General features: G+C 46.1%; 1 protein-coding gene across 1 annotated transcript in view; it reads left to right on the top strand.

Annotated features, from left to right (window-relative positions):
* Positions 1 to 20,271, top strand: part of STARD9 (StAR related lipid transfer domain containing 9) — a 145,405-nt gene extending 125,134 nt beyond the window's left edge. Inside the window, exons 26-35 of the mRNA XM_047766577.1 lie at positions 51 to 248; positions 648 to 831; positions 1,217 to 1,354; positions 16,920 to 17,037; positions 17,184 to 17,305; positions 17,477 to 17,541; positions 17,693 to 17,895; positions 18,045 to 18,124; positions 18,354 to 18,512; positions 19,011 to 20,271. Of these exons, the coding sequence (XP_047622533.1) occupies positions 51 to 248; positions 648 to 831; positions 1,217 to 1,354; positions 16,920 to 17,037; positions 17,184 to 17,305; positions 17,477 to 17,541; positions 17,693 to 17,895; positions 18,045 to 18,124; positions 18,354 to 18,512; positions 19,011 to 19,112 (1,369 nt within the window). The 3' untranslated portion in view covers positions 19,113 to 20,271. The remainder of the gene's footprint in view (positions 1 to 50; positions 249 to 647; positions 832 to 1,216; positions 1,355 to 16,919; positions 17,038 to 17,183; positions 17,306 to 17,476; positions 17,542 to 17,692; positions 17,896 to 18,044; positions 18,125 to 18,353; positions 18,513 to 19,010) is intronic.
* The last annotated feature ends 1,159 nt before the right edge of the window (positions 20,272 to 21,430 follow it).

The following is a 21,430-nucleotide window of genomic DNA, read 5'->3' as shown; positions in this document are numbered from 1 at the left end:
AGAAGGGCGTTCATAGTCAGCTTCACTGAATCAATTGCATTTTCTCTCAGGTCAAAACAAGCCATGGAGAACCTGCCAAGGGAGCGGGCTGGGCCCCCTCAGAGCTTTCGTCGGACGCGAAGCCTCAGCCCTCAGAAGCAGCCGATCTCCACGTCCCACCAGGATCTCCCCACCCGGGACTTGGACCTACCCAGCAGGCGCCGAGAATACCTGCAGCGGCTGAGGAGGGACGTTGTGGAGACCACCAGGTATGGTGGGCCCAGAACCCTGTGGGGAGCAGGCTTCGTGTGAGACGAGTGTGTGTGGGGATCAGGGCCTGAATGTTAGTGTCTGGAGACAGGAGGAGCGATGCCAGGAGTGGGTCCTCCATGCCTGCGCACAGCCCGAGGCAGCCGTGGAGACTGAGGCAAAGGGAATGAGGAGGATGTGGGAGGGGCAGCGGGGGAGGAGGGGCTGTGACGTGCTATGTAAGCCTGTGGGCCTGGGCCTCAGGGTGGACATAGAACCAAACCTGAAGACCCTATGGGCAAAGAGAGGGTGGGTCCTTCAAGAGGGTGGTTGTGAGCGGGCCTGGGGTGAGCAGGCCGGGGCCGTCACCCACCCAGCGTATTAGGAGGCATCTCTCCACCCCTGTGGTTTTTACCCAGGAACCCACGGTCGGCGTCAAGGTCGGCTCACCCTCCCTCTGACATAGAGCTGATGCTACAAGAATACCAGCGGGCCCGTGAGGAGGCCAGGGTGGAGATTGCCCGGGCCCGGGACCGACTGCGGGAGCGGACGGAACAGGAGAAGCTGAGAATCCGCCAGCAGATCGTCTCCCAGCTGCTGCAGGTGGGGAGTGGGGCAAGCCTCTGATTCGGGGGAAGGCCCGGGGCCTGGGGCAGACCTCAGACTGGGTCATCCACCCCTGGGGCTGCCTCTGAGTCTTGGAATGTAGCATCTGGAGGAGGGCAACAGACCCCTGGTGCCAGCTCAGCCTCGCCTCGCTCCCTCTTTACATGTCCCCCCCGTCAGACCAGCTACTGCCCTGGGCCAGTCTGGGAGGAGGCAGCTTTGGTATATAGTTGGGGTGCGGGTGGGGGAGGCGTGAGGTTGAGGCAGGAGGCACTGGGAGGTGATGGGAGCTGGGGAGGTGAGAGAGGATGGTTTCCGGGGCGATGGGGGTGGGCAGAGAGGGTGCACCTGAAGCTGGTTAACAGTGATCTGTCCTTCCCAGGAAGAGGAAAAACTCCACACACTGGCCACCTCCAGCTCCCGGTGCACCAGCTCTGATGGAAGCCTCTCATCTGGTGTCACCTCTGGCTACAATAGCAGCCCAGCCCTGCCAGGCCAGCTCCAGTCCCCAGACATTGTGGTGAGTAGGCAGATGCAAGGCACGAACCAGGGGCTGGGACCACTGTGGCAGGAGTGGGGGAGGAAGCCCTGCCTCCCAGAGGCCACTGCTGACCAGGGTGCCCATGTACCATGGCCTTCTGTCTTCCCCGTAGCTTGTCTGCCTCTCCCCATTTACTCATTCCTTCAACAATTACTCATCTTGTTGGCACTGAGCAAAACTGTTCTTTCCCTTAAAACAGATTATTGGAGGGATAAACAGCATATTTTATGATTATTTCATTACTGTTGCAGTAAGATCTGTGAAGAAGGGGTACTAAGCCAGCATGAAGCAGGAGAGCTGGCCTGGTCAGCAAAGATGCTCCGAAGAGAATATGTTTAAACTGAGACTGGAGGGCTGAGAGGTAGTTAACGCAGTTAAAACTGCTGTCGGGAGATACATGGAGGCTGGAGAAGAGCCTTCTAAGCCGAGGGCCCAGCACATGAGGCTCTGAGGGAGGAGGAGCTTGAGGAACTAAGAGAAGGTTCGTGTGGCTGGGATGTAACGAGCAAGGTGGGAGAGAGGACTGTGAAAGGCCAGGCTCTGTAGGCTCTATTGAGAATTCTAGCCACTTTCTAATCCATCTGATCATAGTTCTTCCCAAAGCTACTGACAAGCTTTGTGGTAGGGAGGAGAATGTTGAGATTGCCAGAGAAGGGGCAAAAGCAGCCCTGGCTTGACCCGCTCACGACCTTGGCAAAGCTGAGTGAGAGACTAGTTGCTTGGTTTAGGGTGCTGCCTTAGCAGAGGAGTGGATGTACGTGGAGGACTTGGTGGGGAATCAGAAGTTGGAGGCAGGGAGTGGAGGAATGGAGAACTGCATGCACTTTGGGCTCCAAGGGCTGGTGCTGGCCATGTGACAGGGAGCTCCCAAGGGGGCAGAGTTTGAGGGGAAGATGATGAGTCTCGTTTTGGATTCACTGGGTTGAAGGTGTGTGTGAGAAATGCAGCGGAGCAGCTGGAAATCAGACAGTTGGGATTCAGATCTGGAACTCAGAAATAAAATCTGGCTAGGGATATAAAATCTGAAATTGCTTTTATAAGCAAAATTTCACATAGTTTAAAAAAATACTCAATTTAAACAGTAGCAAGAGACAAAAAGTGTCAAGTGCATCTTTCAGTCCCTTTTGCCTCTAGAAGCAATCATCTATCCCATTCGGATGTATACTTGCCAAGATAATCTGTGCATCTATTAGAAAATGTATATCTTTTAAGAATAGTGAAGGAGTTCACATTGCGGTGCAGTGGAAACAAATCCGACTACTATCCTTGGGGATGCGGGTTTGATCCCTGGCCTTGCTCAGTGGGTCCAGGATCTGGCATTGCCTTGAGCTGTGGTGTACGTCCCAGATGTGGCTCACATCTGGCATTGTTGTGGCTGTGGTGTAGGCTGGCAGCTGTAGCTCCACTTTGACCCCTAGCCTAGGAACTTCCATATGCTGCAGGTGGGGCCCTAAAAAGAAAAAGCAGAGGAGTTCCTGTTGTGGCTCGGCAGTAATGAACCTGACTAGTATCCATGAGGTTGTGGGTTCAGTCTCTGGCCCTGCTCGGTGGGTTAAGGATCCAGCATTGCTGTGGCTGTGGTATAGGCCAGCAGCTGCATCTCTGGTTTGACCTAGCCTGGGAACATCCATGTGCTGTGGGTGTGGCCCTAAAAAGAAAAAATATTAAGAATATTGGAGTTTCCATTGTGACTCAGCAGGTTAAGAACTCGACTGGTATCCATGAGGATATGGGTTTGATCCCTGGCCTCTCTCAGTGGGTTAAGGATCCAACGTTACTGTGAGCTGTGGTGTAGGTTGCAGATGCAGCTCAGATCTGGCATTGCTGTGGCTGTGGCCGGGAGCTGCAGCTCAGATTTAGCCCCTAGCCTGGGAACTTCTATATGCTGCAAGTGCTGCCCTAAAAAGAAGGAAAGAAAAAAGAGTATGTATGTCTTTTTGTAAAGCTCATGAATACACACATACTATAACCATTTTGTCTCTTTGCTTGTTTCCTTAAAAATATTTTTTAGATATCTTGTCACATCAGGAGTTCCCGTTGTGGTACAATGGTTAACAAATCCGACTAGGAACCATGAGGTTTCAGGTTCGATCCCTGCCCTTGCTCAGTGGGTTAAGGATCCGGCGTTGCCCTGAGCTGTGGTGTAGGTCCCAGACGCGGCTCAGATCCCACGTTGCTGTGGCTGTGGTGTAGGCCAGTGGCTACAGCTCCGATTTGACCCCTAGCCTGGGAACCTCCATATGCCGAGGGAATGGCCCTAGAAAAGTCAAAAAGACCCTCCCCCCCCAAAAAAAAATAATAATAGGGGTGTTTGCTATACTTAAACAATTTTCATCTGATTTGGAAAAAATAGGGAGTTCCCATTTTGGCGCAGTGGTTAATGAATCCGACTAGGAACCATGAGGTTGCGGGTTCGATCCCTGCCCTTGCTCAGTGGGTTAAGGATCCAGCGTTGCCTTGAGCTGTGGTGTAGGTCGCAGACGCGGCTCAGATCCCGCATTGCTGTGGCTCTGGTGTGGGCTGGCAGCTACAGCTCCGATTTGACACCTAGCCTGGGAACCTCCATATGCTGCAGGAGCGGCCCTAGAAAAGGCAAAAAGACAAGAAAAATAAAATAGATATCATGTCACATCAGTAAATCTAGTACTCCTTTTAACAGTTGAATAATGTTTTCCTTTTTTATTGCAATTTTTTTCATTTATGGTTGCACCTGCGGCATATGGAAGTTCCTGTGCCAGGGGTCAAATTGGAGCCACAGCCACAGCAACACTGGATCCTTAACCCTCTGAGTGAGGTCAGGAATTGAATCCGTATCCTCACAGAGACAATGTTGGGTCCTTAACCCACTGAGTCTCAACAGGAACTCCTTTTATGGTCTGTTTTTAAATATGATGTTTTGTATAGATAATATATTCGTGTAGTAGAAAAGTTAAGAAATATATGCATATCTAAAGATATTCAGGGAGGAGTTCCTGTCGTGGCTAAGTGGTTGACGAATCCAACTAGGAACCATGAGGCTGCAGGTTTGATCCCTGGCTTCGCTCAGTGGGTTAAGGATCCGACGTTGCCTTGAGCTGTGGTGTAGGTCACAGATGCAGCTCTGACCCCGTATTGCTGTGGCTGTGGCATAGACCAGTGGCTACAGCTCCAATTAGATCCCTAGCCCGGGAACCTCCATATGCTGCGGGTGTGGCCCTATAAAGACAAAAAGACAAAATATATATATATATATATATATATATATATATATATATATATATATATATTTTTTTTTTTTTTCCCCCAGGGAAACAACTGTTTCTGTCCCCCATCTACCTAGACCTATCCACCCAAGAGAACAGTTGTGGTTTGGGGGGGATCCCCAGGGAGCGTCCTTATATATGCAGAATACAGCCCATTATGCCACTCATACTTTTTCACTCTGTATATCTTGGAGCTCCTTCTGCATAGAACACTGCACAGCGCCCCACTGTGAAGAAGCACTGGGTTCATTTAACTGGTCCTTCACCTTGTAACTGATGCTGCAGTGATTAACTCTGTGCATGTATCATTTCGTACATGTGCAAGGCTATCTGTGTCATAAATTCCCAGAAGTGGACTTGCACGAAGAGGATGTCCATTTGGAACTGATAGATACTAGCAGATCTTCCCTCACGGATGTCCTCCTTTGTATCTCACCCCCAGTGGGAGGTGACAGTGCACCCCCTACCCACCCTCACCATCATGTGGGTATCACATGTTTGGATTTGCTGGGCCTTCTCTTCAAATCCTTTGCTCATTTCTCTTTTTTTTTTGTTGCCAATTTCCAGGAGTTCTCTTAGCAAGATATCCCTTTGCTTAATGTGAATTAAAAATATTGTTTCCCTTTTTCATCATTCTCTTTTGGCTTTGCTTATTGTGTTCGGAGCCATTTAGAGAGTTTTATTTATCTGTTTTCCCTTTATAATGTCCATGTTCTGAATCCTAATTAGAAATATACTCTTCATTCCAAAATTATAAAGAATTTTTCCTGCAGTTTCTTCTAGAACATGTATGGTTTTATTTTTCATATTTAAATCTTTGATCTGTTTGGGACACACACAGGATGAGGTGTGGGTCCAACTTTATTCTTCCCAATGGCTGTCCACTTGTCCCTGTCTAGTCATGAGAAGTGTGTTGGACACTCATCTTTGCCTCAGCAGTTTAAGATGAAAACTTTTCTTGTACCAACGCTTGTAATATAGTCTCCTACCCATTACTCTTCTTTTCCTGAGCTTTTCTAGTATTTTCTTTCTTGTTTTTTTGTCTTTTTTTTTTTTTTTTTCTTTTTAGGACCGCACCTGCAGAATATGGAGAGTCCCAGGCTAGGGGTTGAATCAGCTACAGCTGTCGGCCTACACCACAGCCATAGCAATGCCAGATCCAAGCCACATCTGTCACCTACACCACAGCTCATGGCAATGCCGGATCCTTAATCCACTGAGCGAGGCCAGGGATCGAACCCTCAACCTCATGGTTCCTAGCTGGATTCATTTCCAGTGTGCCACAATGGGAAGTCCCTCTTGTTTATTTTTCATATAAAAGTTAGGATCTCTTTCTCTAGCTCAATTATATATAAAAACTTTTTAGTATTTTTAATCAGGTCATATTAAATTTATAATTTGACTTAGGGAGAGATCACGTCTTATGCTGTGTAATTTCCTAACCAAGTTTCCTTCATATGTCTCTCAACTTTCTTATCAGATTCATTCTTGTGTTTTATCTTTTTTGTTACTGTTATAATGAGTTTTCTCTTTCTTTATATCTTCTATCTGGTTGTTCTATGTATGAAAGGTATTGATTACTTCATATTAATTTTGTGCCTGTATTGTTTTTTGATTGATTTTCTAGATCTACCCTTATAAAGTAGACAGCAACACATGTAGCTATCTTAATTTCCGTTTAAATTAATTAAAATTTTACTTCTTAAGTCACACTGGCCACATTTCACGTGGTCACTAACTGCATGTAGCTAGTGGCTACCATGGTGCATAGCCCTGCCCTTGATATTTTTTCAGGTATACAACCACATCATCTGCAAATAGTGATCATTTTACCGTTTCCTGATTTTTGTACCATTATTTTCTTCCTCTTTTCTAATTAAATCGCCCAGTATCCTGGCATAAGTAAAATAATAAGCAATGACAGTGAGCCTTGCCATCTTTTTCTAGGCTTTAGTTGGAATGCTTCAAGATTTCCTCCTTTTTTTTTTTTTCTTTCTTTCTTTTTTTTTTTCTTTTTAGGGCTGCACCTGCGGCATATGGAGGTTCCCAGGTTAAGGGTGCAATTGGAGCTATGGCTGCCAGCCTACGCCACAACCACAGCAACGCCAGATCCGAGCCATGTCTGTGACCTACACCAAAGCTCATGGCAACGCTGGACCCTTAACCCACTAAGTGAGGCCAGGGGTCGAACCCGCAACCTCATGGTTCCTAGTCGGATTCATTTCTGATGCGCCACAATGGGAACGCCAAGATTTCCTCCAGTTAAGCTGAAGACTAGCATTTGAGCTGAGATAGGTATATTTTGCAATACTAAGGAAGTAGCCATCTATTCCTGTTTTATAAAGTATTTTTGTCCAGAATGTTTATTTCAGAGTCTCTGGGGATGAGTCTTTGATTGATTGATTTGGGGACTAATACTGAACCATTCCTACATTCCTGTAGTCAGTCCTAAAATATATCATATACTTACGCATATGGTATCTTATTATTTTAATGTATTTTCAGAGTCTGCTGCTATTTTATTCAAGATTTTGTATTATTACTCATGAGTTTTTCCCCTGTAGTTTTTGTTTTTGCAGTATTTTCAGGTTTTGGTATCAATGTTATGTCTTTTTATAGGGGAAAAAAAAGGTGGTATTCAGGAATAGTTATAAAAGTAATGAAAACTTTCTACCTGTTGTCAAATTAGAAAGCCAGATGATGCCAGGACTTTGGGGATATAGGAACCCGTATAGGTCTTACAACCCAGCAGTGTTTGCAGAGGTTATGAGGGAACATATATGAAATTGTTTATTAAAAAATTATTTGAAGGGGCAAAGATTTGGAAGCCATTAGAGAATCAGTCCATTAGTGAGAGAATGGACATGTACAAGGGGATACTGTTTAAGAGAATCCGCAGACTGGGTGGACATCCAGGCAGAGTACTGGATGAAAACACTACAAGACAGAGTGAAGTACAACATGTTACTACTAATTATATACATTAAAACTATACATACACAAAACAATCCTTTTTCAAGAATACATACAAACAAAAAGATATTCTCTAAAGACATCCCAGTGATTTAAGGTGAAAAAAAAAAAAAAAAAGAGAATGATTTAAGGTGAATGGAAGAGGGAAGTTAGGGATGAGAGATTAAAACATTTTTAGAATTTTTAGTAATCTCTTTAAGAGATGACTCTTTAAGTGGGGCCTAATTATGCTGTGAAAATGACAAGGCCTAGTGTTTGGAAGGATTAGTTCTTTGAAAAATTTCTTCAGAGCTCTCCCGTGGTGCAGTGGGTTAAGGATCCAGTGGAAGGAAAAGAAAAAAGAAATTTATTCTGTGTAAAGTGGTGTTTTGAGATCAGGGGTTGGCAAACCCCTTTGGCCATATCTGGCTCATGGCTTTTTTTTTTTTTTTCTTTTTTTCTTTTGCCACACCTGTTGTGGCATGTGGAAATTCCTGGGCCAGGGATTGAACCTGAACCCCAGCAGCTGTGGTGACAACACCAGATCCTTAACATGCTGCGCCACAAAGGAATGTTGCCTCACGCATTTGTTTACATGTTGTCTGTGGTTGTTTTGATGCTCTGGTGGCACAGGTGAGTAGTTAGAGCTATTCAAATGGTCCACAAAGCCTTAGGCACTTACTGTACCCTTTACAGAAAAAAGTTTGCCAACCTCTGGTTTAGATTTTCCATCTCTTGTGGAGTCCGTTTTGATTCTAACTTGTTAATTTCTCCCTTCTAAAATAATTAATTCCTTTTTCCCATGATAATTTCTTAGTCTTGGTTCATGGTCAGTAATTTTGTGGAAGGTGTTTGCCTCCTGTTTTCTCATGATTAGATTGTGGTTATGCATAAGAAGACCACAGAAACAACATGCCCTCCTCATTTGCCAGATAAAGCAAAGCAAAATACAGGATACCAGCTGAATTAGAATTTCAGAGGAACAGCAAATTGTGTTGTAGTGTTAAGTATGTCCCATGCAGTGTCTCCTCCTCTATACATTCTATCTGAGGGTACGTGATATCGTTATGTCTTATTAGTGATGTTAACCTTGAAGTTACGGTGGTGGGTAGCTGTGATCTCTCCACTGAAGGTATATTTCTCTTTATACACTTTTTTTTTTTGTCTTTTTGGGGCCACACCCGCAACATATGTAGGTTCCCAGGCTGGGGGTTGAGTCAGAGCTGTAGCTGCCGGGCTACACCACAGCCACAGCAACGTGGGATCCGAGCCGCATCTGCGACCTACACCACAGCTCAGGGCAATGCCGGCCGGATCCTTAACCCACTGAGCCAGGCCAGGGCTCAAACCCGCATCCTCATGGATACTAGTCAGGTTTGTTAACCACTGAGCCACGATGGGAACTCTTCCCTTTATAAATTAATGAACATCTTGGGACAAATACTTTGAAGCCATGCAGATATCCTATTTTTCCTCAAACTTTTGCCCACTTGTTTGTATCTTGCCTGAAAAAATTACTACTTTGGTGCTTTAATGCCAATTTTGAATTCTCCTCATTTCTTCTACATTTACTAATTGGGATATTTCTGTAAGGAAGTGTTATCCTTTCTCTCCCTATTTACATTTATTCAATTATTTATTTTGTTCAGTTTGTACTCATAAATATTTCATTCTGTGGGTTATAACCTAGTACTGTCATTATTAATTTAATTGCTCACATTTCATTATTTGGAGTTCTTTCAGATTGGGTCCTATGCCCTTTTAACATGCCCATCCTTTCTTGAGCATGCCCTAACTTTAATTCATTTATTATTTTGTTGTTGTTATAATTTATGGGTTTTTAGTATCTTCACAGAGTTGTATATCCATCAACAGAAACTATTTTGAAATATTCTTATTGCCTCCAAAAGGCTGTTAATCCCCAAACCCACCATTCCCAACCCTAGGTAAACCACTAATCTACTTACTTTCTGCCTGGATGGATTTGCCTTTTCTGGACATTCCATGTAAGTGGAATCATATAAGTGGCCCTTTGTGACTGGCTTCTTTCAATCATGTTTCCAGGGTTGTCTTAATATCCTACGGTGGCTATAACACATTACCATAAACACAGTGCCTTAAAACAACTGAAACTTATTCTCTCATAATTCTTGAGGCTAGAAGTCTGAAATCATGGTATTGATAGAGTCATGCTCCTTTGAAAACTCTGTGGGGACGGAGCTGTGTCTTGGAAGCGCTGGGATGGAGGTTCGATCCCCAGCCCAGCACAGTGGGTTAAAGATCCAGTATTGCCGCAGCTGCAGCTTAAGTTGCAACTGCGGCTCGGATATGATCCCTGGCCAGGGAGTTCCATATGCCTTGGGGTGGCCAAAAATGGAAAAAAGAAAAAAAAGAAAAGAAAACTCTGGGGGAAGACTCTGCACCATGCCTCTCTCTGAGCCTCTGGTAGTTTCCCACAATCCTTGGCATTCCTTGGCTTGTAACTATCACTCCAACCTCACATGCCTTCTTCCTGTGTGTCTCTGTGTCCCTGTGTCTTCTTGTGGCCTTCTTATAAGCACACCAGCCATTGAATGTAGGTCCCGCTCTAATCCAGTAGGACCTCATCTTAACTTGATTATATTTGCAAAGACCCTATTTCCACATAAAGTTACAGTTACAGATAGAAGGGTTAGGACTTCAGTGTATCTTTTTTGGGGGACAATAATTCACCCTGCAACAAGGGATCGTCTACACTGTAGCATGTAGCAGAATTTCATTCCTTTTTATGGCCAATAATACCACGTTGTATGACTGTCATGTGTATTTGTCCATTCATCAGAGGATGGACATCTAGGTTGTTTCCACTTTTTGCCTGTTAAGAATAGTTGCGTCATGATCATTAATGTACACATTTTTGTGTGGACATGTTTTTCATTTCTCTTGGGTATTCGCCTAGGAGTTGGATTGAGACCATAGGGTAACTGTTTCGCCATTTGAAGAACTGACAAACTTTTTCAGGATGGCCTCACTATTCTGCAGTCCCATCAGCAGTGTGGGAACAGTGTATTTCTCCACATCCTGGCCAACACTTGTTATTATTCACCCCAGTGAATATCAAATGGTACCTCATTGTGGTTTTGATTTACAGTTGTCCTGATGGTTAGCATCTTTCCATGTGCTTATTATACATTTATAAATTTTTCTAGGAACAATGTGTTCTCACATTTTTTGTCTACTAAGTTTAAGAGTTCTTCGTATATTCTAGTACAAGTTCTCTATCAGTTATATGATTTATAAAAAAAAACTTCATGATTCTGTGTGTTTTCACTTTCTTGGAGTCATCTGAGGCACAAAAGTAATTTTTATCATGTCTACTTTATTTTTTCTTTTATTGCTTGTGCTTTTGTTTTCTTATCTAAGCAACTACTGGAGGCTCAGTGGGTTAAGAAGCCAACTAGTATCCATGAGGATTCGTGTTTTGATCCCTGGCCTTAATCAGTGGGTTAAGGATCTGGCATTGCCAAGAGCTGCAGCATAGGTCACAGATGTTGCTTGGATCTTGTATTGCTGTGGCTGCGGCACAGGCCAGTAGCTGCCGCTCCAGTTTGACCCCTTGCCCGGGAACTTCCATATGCTGCAAGTGCAGCCACAAAAAGGAAAAGAAAAAGAAACTTTTGCCTAATCTAAAGTCCCAAACATTATGCCTATATTTTCTTTTAGTAGTTGTATAGATTTAGTTCCTACATTTGGGTCTTTGATCTGTTTTTGAATCACTTTTTGTATATAGTGAGAATTAGGGATCAAAGTTTCCTCCTTTGCATGTGGATATCTAGTTGTCCCAGTACTATTTGTTCAAACAGCTGTTCTTTTGTCCCATTGAATTGTTTTGGCACCTTTGTCAAAGATGAACTGACTTATAGATGGGTGGACTTATTTCTGGATTCTTAATACAGCTTCACTGAATTAAATGTCTGGCCCTAGGCCAATACCATACTATTTTGATCAGTTACTATTTAGGTTTGTAGTAGATTTGAAATCATAAATTTCCGTCCTCCAACTTTGTCTTTTTTCAAGATTTTTTTTTGTCTATTCTAAGTCCTTTGACTTTCCATATGAATTTAGGGATAAGCTTGTCAATTTCTGAAAAGAAGTCACCTGGGATTTTGATTGGGATTGCATTGAACCTGTAGATCACTTTGGGGAGTGACAATATTAAGTCTTTTGATGCATGAACATGGGATATCTTTCCATTTATTCAAGTCTCCTTTGTTTTCAAGTATTTTGTAGTTTTCAGAGTATGAATTATGCATTTGTTAAATTTATTCTTAAGCATTTTATTCTTTCTGATTCTAAGTGGGTGTGTTTTCTTAATTTCATTTTTGGCTTGCTCATTGCTACTATACAGAAATACAATTGATTTTTGTATATTGATCTTGTCTCTTGTATTCATTTATTTATCTTTATTTTAATTTTATTTTTTACTTTTTAGGGCTGCATCTGTGGTATGTGGAAGTTCCCAGGCCAGGGTTCAAATCAGAGCTACAGCTGCCGGCCCACACCATAGCCACAGCAACTCAGGATCTGAGCCGCATCTGCGACCCACACCACAGCTCGTGGCAACATCAGATCCCTAACCTACTGAGCAGGGCCAGGGCTTGAACCTGCGTGCTAGTCATATTCGTTACCACTGAGCCATGACAAGAACTTCCTCATTTATTCTAATAATTTTTTAGTAGAATACTTAGGATATTCTATATACAAAGTTATATCATCTTGTTTTGCCTAACTGCCCTGGTCAAAATTTGCTTTTGCTTTTTAGGGCCATACTCTCGGCATGTAGAAGTTCCAAGGCTAGGGGTTGAATTGTAGCTGCAGCTGCTGGCCTACACCACAGCCACGGCAATGCCGATTTGAGCCCTGTCTGTGACCTACACCACAGCTCATGGCAAGGCTGGATCCTTAACCCACTGAGTGGGACCAGGGATAGAACCTGCATCCTCATGGGTACTAGTCGGATTTGTTACTGCTGAGCCATGTTGGGAACTCCCCTGGCTAGAATCATGAGCACATGTTAAATAGAGGTGGTGAGAACAGACATCCTTATTGTGTTGCTGATCTTAGGAGAAAAACACACAGTTTTTATTATTGGGTATGTTACCTGTGGGTTTGTCGTAGATAATTTTTATCGAGTTGAAGACATTTCCTTGTAGTCCTGGCTTATTTTTTTATCATGAAAAGGTGTTGGATTTAGTTAAATTCTTATTCTGCATCTATTAGGAAGGTCATGTGGGTGTTCTCTTTAGTTCTATTAAAATGGTATATTACATCCATTTTTTTTCTGTGTTGAACAAACCTTGTATTCCAGGGATTAAATCCCACTTGGTCATGGCGTATGTCTGATATATGTTGCTAGATTCAGTTTCCTAGTATTTTGCTGAGAATGCTCATGTCTGTGTGCATAAGGGATATTGGTCTATAGTTTGTGATGTTATTTCTGGTTTTTGTATCAGGGTAATCTGGCCTCAGAGAATGAGTTGAGAAGTGTTTCTGCCTTTATTTTTTGGAAAAATTGTGAAGGATTGGTGTTGGTTCTTCTCTAAATGTTTGGTAGATTTCACTAATGAACCTATCCCATTTTGAAATTTTCTTTCTGGGAATTTTTTTGATTACTAAATTTACATGTTAAAGGTCTATTCAGATTTTCCATTTCTTCTTGAATCAATTTTGGTAGCTTGTGTCTTTCAAGAAATTTGTCCATTTCGTCTAAGTTATCTAATTTGTTGATGTGTAATTGTTCATGGTATTGATTCGTTTATATTTTACTTTTTCATAGATATAAATATCTAAAGTTAAAAATTTCTAAGCAAGGAGTTCCCCTTGTGGCTCAGTGGTTAACAAATCCCACTAGGAACCATAAGGTTGTGGGTTCGATCCCTGGCCTCGCTCAGTGGGTTAAGGATCCAGCGTTGCTGTGAGGTATGGCGTGGGTCACAGACTCAGCTTGGATCCTGCATGGCTGTGGCTGTGGCTCTGGCATAGGCCAGTGGCTACAGCTCTGATTAGACCCCTAGCCTGGGAACCTCCATGTGCTGTGGGTGTGGCCCTAGAATAGACCAAAAAAAAAAAAATTTCTGAGCACTGCTTTTTTATCCCACAGGTTGATATATGTAATCTATCTTTCTTTCTCTCTCTCTCTCTCTCTTTCTTTCTTTTTCTTTCTCTCTCTCTCTCCCTCCCTCCGTCTTCCTTCCTTCCTTCTTTCCTTCTTTCCTTCCTTCCTCTTTAGGGCCGAACCCTTGGCATATGGAGGTTCCCAGGCTAGGGGTCCAATCAGAGTTACAGCTGCCGGCCTACACCACAGCTACAGCAATGCAGGATCTGAGCCATGTTCGTGACCTTAGACCACAGCTCACGGCAACTCCAGGTGCTTAACCCACTGATTGAGGCCAGAGATCGAACCTGCGTCCTCATGGATACTAGTTGGATTCGTTTCCACTGAGCCACAGTGGGAACTCCTCTTCTTTTTTCTCTTTACCTTTTGTTACAGTATTTCTACACTATAAATGGTCTTTGCATTCAGAATGCTAGTTCTTGTATTAGATCAAATGGACTCTGCTTACTTGCAGTTCTTTGGCAAACATTCTTTTTTCCACCCTACTGACTTTTCTTGTAATTTCTTCAAAAAACACTCAAGGTTCTCTGAGTTGATACTTGAAAATATTTATTGCCATTTAAGTGAAAGAACATCTGTAGGTTAAAGTATATGGTAAATATTTCCAATATATACCTATTTACACTTTCAAATAATAGTATATAACAGAGCCTACTTGCCCACACTCTGCTTAACAGAGTGTTTATTAAGGGCTTTTACCTTTAACCTTTGCCAGTCTGACAGGCATAAAATAGTATTACTTTTTTTTTTTTTTGGCTTTTTTCTTTTGTCCTTTTAGGGCTGCACCATGGCATATGGAGGTTTCCAGGCTAAGGGTCTAATTGGAGCTACAGCTGCCGGCCTATGCCAGAGCCACAGCAACGCCAGATCTGAGCGTGTCTACGACCTACACCACAGCTCACGGCAACACCGGATCCTTAACCCACTGAGCGAGGCCAGGGATCGATCCTGCAACCTCATGGATTCGTTTCCGCTGCGCCACGACAGGAACTCCAGTATTACATTTTTGTTTTAATTTGCAGTTCTCTTGTGTCTGAGATTGAGTGCCTTTTCAGATATCGAAGAGCCCGTTGGCTTTTTGCTCTGCCTGCCAGTGTGCTGGGTCCATTTCTCTGTTCTCCCTTTGTTTTTGGAGGCCTTTCTTTATATTAAAAAAAGTATTATCCTTTTGTCATCTGAGAGGGTAGTGGTTTTTTTTTTCCCTAGCTGTTTGTTTTTATCTTATGGTATGTTATCTAGTTTTTATCAGTCTTTCATGGCCTCTGGATTTTGTGCCCTGATGAAGCAGGGATTTCTTCACTTGTGAGACATTAAACATTTTTTTCCCTCACAGTAATATTAAATTCTCCCCACCCTGTATATTTTGAGCCACAAAGCATAAATAAGTTATTCTGGCATGATGTATAAAGTGGGTCTGATGTAGCCTTTTCTTCAGATTTCGTATGGTGACCCCATTGTCTCAGCAGTATTTATTGATTAAGTGACACATGTATTATTTTTGGAAGTCTTTAATATAGCACTTGGAACAGATGGGATCATCTCCAGTATATTATAGAGTGAGAAGAGAGGGGCTAGGCTGGTCTTGAAAGAATCCCAATACATCAACTTAGGCTTTTTGTTTTTTTGGCCATACCCAGACCAGGGATTGAATCCCAGCTGCAGCTGCAACCTACGCCAGATCTTTAACCCACTGTACCACAGGGTGAGCTAAGAGAGGAAATGGGGAAGGAGCACCCAGAAAGATAGGAAGCCAGGATCCTAGGAATTCAGGAAGCAAGTATCTCAAGTGAAAGGGAGATGTTCAGCAAGATGAGGACAGGGACCTGTTCTCCAGGTCCAGCCACACAGATGTAGCCAAGGCTAAACTTGAATGGGTTCAGAAGGGAATAAACAGTGGGAGATGGCAAACTGTGACAGCTGCTTCAAGTTTATCTATGAAGGACAGGAGAGCAAGCATGCCTGCTGAGGAGGTTTTTAAAGGTGCGAGAGAAGTTTGCATGCTTAAATGCTGATATGGAGAATCGTCAGGAGAGAGAGCTGGAGGCACCAAGTGAAGGGAGATCATCCATCGTGAAAGGTGCTTAGGAAAGCGGCACAAAATCTCAATCTTGGAGTTCCCTTTGTGGCTCAGCAGGTTAAGAAACACCACGCAGTGTCCTGAGGATGTGGGTTCAATCCCTGGCCTCACTCAGTGGGTTAAGGATTCATTGTCACTGCAAGCTGTGCTGTATGTAGCTGATGCTGCTCAGATCTGGCGTTGCTGTGGCTGTGGTGTAGGCTGGAAGCTGCTAGGGAGCCCAGGAACTTCCATATGCTGTAGGTGCAGACCTAAAAAAAAAAAGAAATAAGTGGGTTAAGGATCCAGCATTGTCCCTGCAACAGCTCAGGTCACTGCTGAGATGCAGGTTTGATCTCCAGCCTGGGAACTTCCATATGTCACAGGTGCACCCCCCCACCCCCTACTCCCCCAAAAATCTGAATCTGCCTAAAGAGTCCACTTGTATGTTACAGCAGGAGGGAAAGAGGCAAGGATGGAAAAAGAATGTCTTTGCTCACCTCTTCTTGTCTTTAAAGGAGCACTAGGTTAGGAACTGATGATAGAAGTAGGGTGGTGGGTGCCTGTTAGATCCAGCAGAGGTCAAGGGGCTGCTTGAGGTCAAGGCGGGGCGACTGTATCACAGATCCAGAGGTTCATCCCCATCTGGCCCCAAATTAGGACATTTGGCTGAGCTGCTGTACCTTGGGGGGGCCAAAGGTCAGTCATTTCAGAGCCCATCATTTTTCCTTCTCATTCCACCTCCCAGTTGGTTTTGTTTGCTGCCCACACTGAACACAGCTCTGGCCACGTCCTCATTCCTGGTGCTACAGTGGCACAGAGGGTGGCCCACCACTGACCCCGGTACTCCATCCTCAGGCCCCAGTTCATTCTGATCCCTGTTGGAGCTCTCCCACAAGCAACCTTTGAGCGGGGGACTTGAAGGGCAAGGAGCCCTCCAGGGTTGGCGCCTGTTGCTGTTGACTTCTCCGGGGCATCCAGCCTCCAGCAGTCTCAGTGGGGAAGATCTTTCCACTTGATCCTTTATGTCGGAAACTGTTGGTGTCATTCAGAGGCAGAGGAGATGATTTTGCACTGGTTTTCCGGCGTGCTGCATCCTCCCTCTCTCTGCCCTGGTCCTGAGCATCTTCTCTGCTGCAGGCGGACACAAACTCACCTGATTCCAGAGACGCCTGGCTCGGGGATGTGCGAGGCCGCTCTGCAGGGAGGAACAGCCAGCCGAACCTGGCCGGGGCTGCCTGGAGAAGCTTAGCCTACAGTGAGTGGGGGGTGGGGGGCGGCTCAGAGCTACCTGCCTGGTGTGGGGACTTGGGGGCTGAGGTCTGCTGGATCCATGCAGGAGCCCATTCTGTTCGGAGGCCGTAATGCCCTTGCCGTCTCAGAGCCCCCACCTGTTCACTGCAGGCCGCAGAGCCTCCCTGGGCAGCTGGTGCTGTTCTCCCTCCAGCCTGTCCAGCCTGGGGACCAGCTTCTCCTCCTCCTACAAGGATCTGGCCAAGCACATTGTGGACATCTCGATGGCTGACGTGAGGTTCCCTGTAGCACTCTGCTGGGGGTGCGGGAGCAGGGTGGACGAGGGCTTCAGCGGCTCTCTGGCTCCAAAAAAAGGGAATCCAGTGAACGTGGCCCGAGGGTCTAATCCAAGGGTCTGCTTTGTCCCATGCCCACTAATTGGCGTGTGGTCCCTGTGTCCCCAGGTAATGGCTGCTTGCTCAGATAACCTGAACAACCTCTTCAGCCGCCAGGCAGCAGCTGGCTGGAAGTAAGTTCCTCTGCAGGCTCTGGTCCCTGCGGCCCTGCTCCTCTCCCTCCTTCCCCCCACCGGGTTCCTTGAGTCCCTCACCCCGAGCTCTTCCTATGACCCTAGCACCCAGTCTACTCCCTCCTCTTCCTCACCCTTGGTGTCTCCCTAGCCATCAGGGTGAGGAGCAGGAGGTGCAGCTATACTACAAGGTGTTTTCTTCTACTCGGCATGGCTTCCTGGGGGCGGGCGTGGTGTCGCAGCCGCTGTCTCACGTGTGGGCAGCTGTAAGTGACCCCACCTTGTGGCCCCTGTACCACAAGCCCATCCAGACAGCGAGGCTGCATCAGCGGGTCACCAACAACATCAACTTGGGTGAGCGCAGGGACAGAGGCAGCCCTCTCGGGAGGCTGGGTGCTCAGGGCAGGTCCAGTGGGGTGTCAGGCTATGGAATGATGGGTGTTGGGGGCCTGAGTGCCATCTGTCCGTGCACCTGCCAACTCTCTGCATCCCTGCCCCTCCAGTGTACTTGGTGTGCAACACCACCCTGTGCGCACTGAAGCAGCCACGGGATTTCTGTTGTGTCTGCGTGGAAGCCAAAGAGGTGCCTGCCTTGCTGGTGGTAGAGGTGCTGGGGGAGGAACTTGGGCTGGCGTGTTGTGAGCAGCAGTCTTGGTGGGTGTCAGGTCCTCTGGGGGAGGGAGGGCAGGTTGGACAGGGTGGGGTGGCTTGAAGGCTGGCCCAGTGTTGCCTTCCACAGTACCGATTGCACAGAAGCCCGTCCCTGGCTGTGCCACGTGGCACAGGCTGAACTCGCATTGTTCCGCTTGCAGGGGCAACTATCTGTCATGGCAGCTCAGTCTGTGTACGATGCATCCATGCCCAGACCCAGCAAGGAGGTGGTCCGAGGAGAGATCCTGCCCAGTGCCTGGATCCTGCAGCCCCTCACTGTGGAAGGGAAGGAGATCACCAGAGTCATCTACTTGGCCCAGGTGACCCACTCCATGCGGTTGGCCATGCAGCACGCCTGCATTTGACCCTGGCCCCATGGGAGTTTTCTGTTTAGCTGTTCAACATCCTTCAGTGCCCAGGACCTGTGGCCTGAGAACTAGAGACTCGGGGATTTCTTGGGTCACAAATCAGTGGGGAGTCAGATCAGAGTGAGACAGAGTTGATCAGCTTTCTCTGAAGCTGCTGTTATGGCTGACATGCTCTGGCTGTTCCCGGGGTCCTCAGGAGGTAGATGAGCCACCGTGGGGCAAAGCAGCATCCTCAGTTTCCAGCCTGACCTTTGTCATTAGGAAGCCAGGCCTTTGCCTAGACCCAAACAGCAGGGCGCAGGGTGCAGGGAGCAGGGCTGTAGACATCTCAGTTCAGTGCTTCCCTGTGGCAGCACGCAAGGGGTGGCTCCTTTACAGCTGAAGCATTCCCTGGGGTGCATTCTCAGGTCTGTTTGCCCCTTTAACTCTTCCCTCTTTGCTTTATTTCAGGTAGAACTTGGTGCTCCAGGATTTCCCCCTCAGGTCCTAAGCGCCTTCATCAAACAGCAGCCACTGGTTATAGCCAGACTGGCTTCCTTCCTTGGTAGTTAGCATCTCACTGTCAAGATGATGCTCCAGGACGCCCCCGGGACACTGTGGCAGCTCTCAGGACTCTGTGTCCTGAGGCAGGAGCTGAGACTACCCGCTGTGGCAGACAGCACTCAGCCCCGAGCTGCCAGTGAAACCCCATCACTCTGGCACCTCTGCAGTATGAGGGGCCTGAGCTCCTGGCCGTGGCCGTCCAGAGTGAATGAAGCTCAACTCACCTTTTCGGATTTCTCACCTTTCTTTCCCGTCTCTGGGACCCTGTGGCAGACAGGCCATGCGAGGATCAGGACCGGGCCCAGCCAGGAGAGCTGGGGGACTGCAGTGCTCTGCCTCGGTGCTGCCTTAGTTTGGTGCAGCCCTCGGGTTGGTAGGGAAGTGAGTGGCCACTGGTGAGACCCTGCTCAGCATCTGCCTTCAGCGTTCAGCTCCGCTATGGGATGGAGTGTTAGGAAATAGCAAAACAGGAAAACAGTTTTAAAAAACAGCTGCACAAACCAGAACACTGATTTAGAATGTTTGTCCTCCTTGAATTTTTACCAAATGCTTTATAATTGATTTTGCTTTGCCCCCTCTACCTTTCCCTTGCAGGAGGGGACGGTTGTCTGGATCTTTGTCTGAGTCGGGAGTCCTGAGCCATGCTCTGTCATGGAGCCATCATCCAGAGCTCAGGAGGGTGGGAAGGCCACTGTAGAAGCTAAGCTGGTCGGATAGATGTGGGGTCAGGGTGGGGGCCTAGCTCTTTGAGGAGGGCTGGGGATGGAAGGACACCTCTCCTCTGAGAGATAAAAATTGTCCTGTGAAAGCAGGTGGGAAGCTCATGTACCCCCTAGAAGAGGTAAGTAATTTGTTAAGAGGAACCTCTCAGTTTCATTCCTTACCTCCTTCAGAGCCTTGGTCCCAGGCTTTGGTTTTCTCTTGTTCCATAGACTGCTGTAGACACTTCTAGGATGAGATGGAGAATGGGTCGTTTTCTTGTACCTTGGCCTGGCTGATCTTGAGCTTTGAATATTCTGTGTGGTTACCTGGGAATGTGGGGACGGGAGAGCTTCTCAGCTTCAGTTCCTGTGCCTGGAATCTTTGGTGGAGGAGTGTGACCATAGGGGATTGAGATGTGGTGGGATGGTAAATTTCTGAATAGTACAGCAGAGATTTATTTTTCTAAGTGTTTGCAGGATTTTTTTTCTTACCTCATATTAAGTTATTTATATATTACTAAAGGTTTTTTTTTTTTAATTGCTTTTAAACTTATTTTTCTGGTTAATTTTTTTTTGGTACCACTTGATATATTTAACACCCTATCTATGTACTCCTATCTCTTTTCATATAAATCTCTTCCTAAGACCATTGATAGAAAAGGGCAGAACACTTGTGTACTTTTATTCAAGTGAAGACTGCCCTGGGAGAGCCTAAGTGTGTCATTTGAGCTCAGAATTCAGCCTGGAGATTATGATGGCAATAACTGCTCAGGGCCCAGTTTCAAGCTCTAAGAGTTTACACATATGTACCAAGTGTTTCCTATGAGCTCAGTATTGCTTCGAACATAAATAGCAACCAGATTGGTTGCCCAGCCATGGCCAGCTGTAGCCCAAATATGAACATGAGACAGAAGAGTCACTGCCACACTCAGTGGTGACCACAGTCCCCTGGAAGGAAGGTCTATAACAGTTATGCACCTCTGGGGCTTCTGAGGCAGAGCCTGCAGTAGGAATCTGAACATGTAGCTGCAGCATATGGAGGTTCCCAGGCTAGGAGTCAAATGGGAGCTGTAGCTGCAGGCCTACACCACAACCACGCCAGACCTGAGCCATGTCTGTGTCCTACGCCACAGCTCATGGCAACGCCAGATCCTTAACCCACCGAGCGAGGCCAGGGACGGAACCTGAGTCCTCGTGGATACTAGTCGGCAGCTCCAAAGTCAGGTTGTTTCCTCAGACTTTATTGTGCACCAGAATCACCTGAGGGACTTGTTACACCCCAGGCTGGCCCCTACTAGTTTGTATTTCTAGGAAGTCCCAGGCGATCCTGAGGTTGCTGGTCTGGGGACCACCCTTTAAAAACCACTGTTTTAGACAACTAGTAGCAGGTATGTGGAAAGGAACCTAAAAACTGATGAGTTCACTACTTCATTAACTGCCTGTCTCTGTAATTCCTAAGGTATCTCATTGCTTGCCTGAAGTAGGCCTTTAAGGTTCACACAAGCCAGCATTTCTTCCTGCAACAGGCCTGTGCTGCTGGTCCCACCTCCTGTGAGGCTGGGTGTCTGAAGTAGCTGCTGCTTCCTGCAGGGCTCAGCTTCCTGGGACAGTGCTTTTGTTCAGCCT

The sequence above is a fragment of the Phacochoerus africanus genome, chromosome 2 (assembly GCF_016906955.1).
Source record: "Phacochoerus africanus isolate WHEZ1 chromosome 2, ROS_Pafr_v1, whole genome shotgun sequence".
Lineage (NCBI taxonomy): Eukaryota > Metazoa > Chordata > Mammalia > Artiodactyla > Suidae > Phacochoerus > Phacochoerus africanus.
Note: the sequence above shows the minus strand (reverse complement) of the source record. Positions and strands in the feature narration are given on the sequence as shown.